The sequence below is a fragment of the Cebidichthys violaceus genome, unplaced genomic scaffold (genome assembly GCF_023349555.1).
Source record: "Cebidichthys violaceus isolate CVI_PGR_0920_01 unplaced genomic scaffold, fCebVio1.0.p SCAF_95, whole genome shotgun sequence".
NCBI lineage: Eukaryota > Metazoa > Chordata > Actinopteri > Perciformes > Stichaeidae > Cebidichthys > Cebidichthys violaceus.
This window is the reverse complement of record NW_027176981.1, coordinates 43743-49164: the sequence shown is the minus strand read 5'-3', so window position 1 is coordinate 49164 and position 5422 is coordinate 43743. Positions and strand designations below refer to the sequence as shown.

Sequence of the window (5422 nt, the reverse complement as noted above, 5' to 3'; positions counted from 1 at the left end):
TTCAGACCAGGCACAATGACACTTCAGCACTAAGTGCATCAGCCATAACACATGCCCAGCATCCACCGCTGTGTTTCCAAAAAGCACATTAGCAGCAACAGGCAAAGTAGTAACAGACCCCGCCAGAAATAGCCAAAGTGGATTGAAACGTACTCACAGTGTGCCTTAACTTGATGAAGCAGAACAATGCAACTGGCAACAGAGTGAGAGTGCACTTTCCACATCATTGGTGCAGAATACTTTCTTGGATTGAAACAGACAAATGCAGTTTCGTGGCTCTTTTGACTCGACGACAAAAAAAAAAAGTGGATTCAGTGTATATATTCTTTTCAGACAAAGTTTATTTGAAAAACACAGACGCTAGTGTCGTGTATTGGCTTTTGATGATCATGAGGTACTATTACTTTGTCATTTCAGTGTATTTACAATCGGCAAACTGCAAAAGTTTGAGAAGAAATAAATACAATGTTTTTTTTCAAAATAAATAGTTTGAGTGGCTGTGTGAAAGCAGAGCACATAAAAACACTTTTTTTTTTTTAAAGTAAAATATAACCCAACACCCAATAAACTAATCTTCTCCTGCTTTAATATCTTAAACATATACGGCAAACACAAGTGATGGTTTTGGCAACATGCATATGTATGTGTGCAGTTTTATTTTTCAGTATCAGTTAAGATGCATAGGTCCTTGTGAAACAGAGGAAGTTAGTTTTTGTTTTTGTTTTTAAAAAGCACCATATCTGCTCTTTACATAGACAGTGCTGCTCGGTGACCCATGATGCATTGCTGTACTCCGGGTGACTTTCTTACAGCATGTTTATGTATCTCACAGACTCGCTTGAGACCATCTTTTGCAGAGGGGACCACAGCTGAATCGCCCCGTGTGTCTCAAAAATAAAAATTGTTTGATTTTGAAGAGAAATGTCCAAAGTCAAAAGACACAGTATGCAGACACAGAGCAGCTCCAATCTGCCTTCACACTTACCATGTGTCCATTTTCCAATGTTTTGTTGTTTCAAACAAAACAGCTTCTTCAGTGAGACTGGTGGAGTGGCGGCTCGCTTCACACTCGGTCTCGGGGCGCCCCCTTGTGGTCAGACAAGTGAACGTCCTCTCCCGACAGAGTGCAACAAGCGTGTGAACCATCCAACCTTGCATGTTATTGTTAATTTAGCTGATCGGTTCCTCTCTGAATATTTTACTCTCTTTTTCGGAAATGAATTCTGGCACTGCCTCTGGAAGTCAGCGTTTCCCTCCGAGCCTCGGCACCCGCCGGTGTGGTGATGAAGGGGTCCCGGGGGTCTCGTGGGAGTCCCCTCACTGCCTTTTGCCGTCCAAGATGGCCCTCCAGTCGTCCGCCCAAGACAGCAGCCGTCTCTGGGAGGGGCTGACGGAGAGATGCTTGTTGTGGCAGGCGGTGAACAGGATGTGCTCCCACGTCGGTTTGGGCTCCACGCCTGATCGGGAGGGGACACGCACAACGACACGTTACTGACAGCCAAAGCGTGTTTTACTGCGTGCACACCCCACTGCTCTAGGCTAACCCCAGCAGGTCCTGACTAACGGTGCGCACGCTGCGGCAGCTGTCTTTAAAAGGTGCGAATGAGGCGCCGAAGAAGACGCACGCAAATAATCACAACACCCACATGATATTACAGGAACAGGGTTATACAATCCTCTCTCCCTTTCAGATGTTCTTACTTGCTTCTCTCTTTTCTTCCTTTTCAAATGTTCAGTTATTGATCTGGGAGTTGCATTGTCATCAATATCGATATGTTCATTTCAATTAGCAGGCCTTTCTGTTGTGGCATTACAAGCTTAAACGCATATATGCAGTCCTCACCTAGAATGTCAGGCTTGTCGTCTATGAGGAGGTCTCCGCTGATCACCGTTTTGTCTCTGGTCAGGATGACCTGCTCCAGAAAGTCATGACCCAGATGCTTCTCCACCCAGGCATACTGGACACACACACACACACACACACACACACACACACACACACACACACAAGATTTAATCAGAAAAAGGAAACAGGAGTAATTTCCAAAGGGAACAGAATACATGTTGATTTGCAGAGGGCCTACCTTCTCATACGGGCAGTGTTGGTAATGTTTTATGGGGCTGGTGCAAATAAAGACATCTGTGCTGCAGAAAGGAAGGGAAAACATATCAGCATTTAGACAGACGCTTCTATCTGACAGACAGATGGAAGGAATAGCTATGTTGGAGACGGGCAGTGGACCCTCCCTGGAAGGAAAAACAAAGAGGGGAAGAAATATGAGAAGACACCATATGGCAGATTTCCCTGAAAACTCATTCAGGCACTGGTGGCTTAAAAAAAAAGCCATTCATTTCCACCAGGAGAGGAAATGTAAACATGCAGTTTTATAAATATGACGGCTGTTTCTAGCCGTTATTCCTCTGTGTCGTGTGCCTCTGAGAAACGTTAAACACAGCCTCCTGCTCCACGTCGACTTGAATGAATGGAAGAAGTCATTATCGATCCAGATGCAGAGGAGACAATGTTTCTCAATGTGATAGTTGTGGATTAAGTAGCATAAGGCTCGCACAGTTAAATCAAAATTGCAATGTGGCCTAATACACATTTTAAATCGCAGGAGGCAAAATATTTACTCCAGATCAGTTTGTTAAAGGCAAAAATGTATTAAAAAAATCTGTGTAAATTAAAAATAGTCGCGCTGAAGAGACGTCCTTAAAATGTCCTGGCCTGCACATCATATTCTTCAACCTTAAGAAAACATCGCGCCTCAATCATTTCAATGTTTTTCCAATGAAAATGAGAGTACTGATGTAAAAATGATCATTCCTTCTAAATGATATCCCAATTGAAATACATAATCCTGCTTATTACACTGCTACTTACTAAATAAATCAATAATTTGACAAAATATATTGATTTCAAAATGAATCTATCAATTTAAAAATGATTTTGTTTCTTCCGCTAAAGGAAATCGTAGAGATCAGAACTGTGTCCATAGCAGTGGTCTGTTACTCATTGCAATATTCACTAACAGCGTGAGTCGTCTTAACCTTAAAACTGTGTTTCTAACTCTCTAGTTTCTCTGCAAATGTTCACCATCTGCATTCAAATTCAGGGCTCTACCCAGATTGCTAATTCTCTTTTTCTTTACACCCATTACTTTTGAATTTGTGCAGTTTTAAAAAGGCACAAACTCCTCATGTTGATCTCCATGAAGCTGCTCAGAAACCTGTCTCTGTCACATGTTGCTTTTACGTCAGCAGCAGCTAAAAAAGTTGTATTTATTATGCGAGTGAACCCGCATCTTCAAAACCTACTCGTCCATCTTGGCCATCTCCTTGACCGCCTCCACTCCTCCTGGCAGCGGCTCCAGCTCTATGAAGAAGTCCTTGGACTCCCAGATACTGATGGCTTTCTCCTGGAGGTAAAGACAAACAAACAGCACACAGCTTAGTATCAGTGCACACAGATAAGGTGTATGCGTGGATCCACGTGAGTGGGCAATGTGCTCTGAAGGGTGATTCAATCGTGACAAAGCAGGAACTGAGAAAAACTTCTTTGTGGTCCATTTCAACATGGAGTTTACGACTTCCTGACATTTTAGACATATTCTAAGTAGCTTTTAATGTCTGAAGACATTTTTTAATAGTTCAATATGTAATTATTTTTTGTATGGGATAACATAATGTGAGGCTATCTGTCCCCTCAGATATTGTATTAAATTCATAAAAATATATATAAAAATAGTGGTTGAACTACTTTAATATCAAGCTTCAACTGCAAACTCCACAGAGTGAGACCTCTGTGTAATTACGTCCTGTTAAATTGTAACTATTTCAAAAGGGGACCAGCTCGTGGGACCTTGGCTCTGTGCAGCACTGCAGCTGTGGATCCATTAACCATAACATTACAATACCAGACACGTTTATACAATGTAACTCACACACAGGTCACTCCTCAGATGCCCGTACTGCGCTGACACCCAGAACCCTCTCCTGTCCTCCAGGCTGATGTGGGGGTCGTCCGGGTACCGGGCCCGGTACTTCTTCAGGAAGCCCCCCTCAAAGTCCGCCAGCACCCCGTCCATGTCGACCAGAACCCGCAGTCTCTTACCCGAGTGAGAGGAGGACGACATGTTTACGCAAATCCTCGTAAAACGGTCACGGAGCACCGGTTTCCCTCTTCCGAGTAGGCGTGCGGTGCTGAACAGTATTAACATAGTGTGTGACTCGCGACCGAGCGGCTGTCACCGTTAACCCTCTCCAAACGACGCCGGAAACACTGGATGAAGTCCGCATGGGAGTCCAAAGTTTTCTAAATACTGCGGCAGTTTTCACCACGTGGCATTGGCTGTGTTGTTATTTTGTCTTTTCGTGAAATGTTTTGTCAGCTTGACTTTATTCATGCAGTCAGCCGCAGTCGAGCTAACAGTCGGTGGCTAACTTTAGCTGACAGGCTAGCCGCACAGCAGCAGGCAGGTCAAATGTGACATGCCTTTAGACACAGTGTAATGGGAGCCGTTTGCGTCGGTTGTTAGTGTGTATTGACTGCCCTCCCCGGGCTACTCAAAGCCTTTCTCAAACTCACAGCATCTGTAACATCCAGCTGTTGGTGCTACCTGAGCATTAAAAACGGGTAGTACACAACTGGTACTGCGGCACCAAGGAGAGACAAGCTTAGCAGCGAGAACAAACTGTACAACAAGCCTGCTCTCAGCAAAGATCTGTAAAGGGGAAGATGGCTCACTCCGTTGTTTCGTGGCAGAATTTGCAGTTACACAATATTGCAAATTTAGACAAAGAAAGAAAGAAAACGTTTTACTACCAATAATATTATGATTATTGTTATTATTAGTAGTAGTATAGGCGGAGGTTATTTCTGCCTGCATGTGACAAATAATAGCCTATTCTTAAAAAAAGCATTCTACAGTGACACGTTTGGGGACCAGTCCACTATAAATAAAATGCATGATGTTTATAAATTTGCCAAAGTAAATATTTAATTGTATATATTTCAGCTGTGTGTTTTTTCTTTATTTTGCTCTCCCTCTGAGATTGTAGATCGGTTTCAGACATTTTTCCACAAATTACAATTACAGTGCACTCCACCACATTACAGTATAAACTACGCTAATGGAAGATATGGCAGTACAGCAATGAGAAAATACCTCACATTAAGTAAGTAATTGTACATTAAGCATGCAGTAAGTTTGAGCACAGATATCCAAATTCATATTAAGTTTATGAAGGTGAAGAACCTAGGTTCCCATATTGAAAGGCTGAATTAATAGCAAAGGTCTTAAGCCACCAATGAATAAGTGTGATTGTTATAATCTACTTAATTTAAATTAGCTGTCAGGACTTCTTAACTTAATGTATTTCATTTTCTCAACAGTTATATAAGATGAAGGAAATTCAAAAC

At 42.5% G+C, this 5422-nt stretch overlaps 1 protein-coding gene across 1 annotated transcript; it reads right to left on the bottom strand.

Annotated features, from left to right (window-relative positions):
• Positions 1–323: 323 nt before the first annotated feature.
• On the bottom strand, positions 324–4705 carry LOC137868058 (5'(3')-deoxyribonucleotidase, mitochondrial-like). The gene is made up of 5 exons (XM_068704569.1): positions 3945–4705; positions 3319–3419; positions 2085–2145; positions 1844–1958; positions 324–1457 (listed from the first exon to the last, which is right to left on the bottom strand). The coding sequence occupies exons 1-5, from the start codon at positions 4218–4220 to the stop codon at positions 1318–1320; spliced, it is 693 nt and encodes a 230-aa protein (XP_068560670.1). The 5' UTR covers positions 4221–4705; the 3' UTR covers positions 324–1317.
• Between the last annotated feature and the right edge of the window lie 717 nt (positions 4706–5422).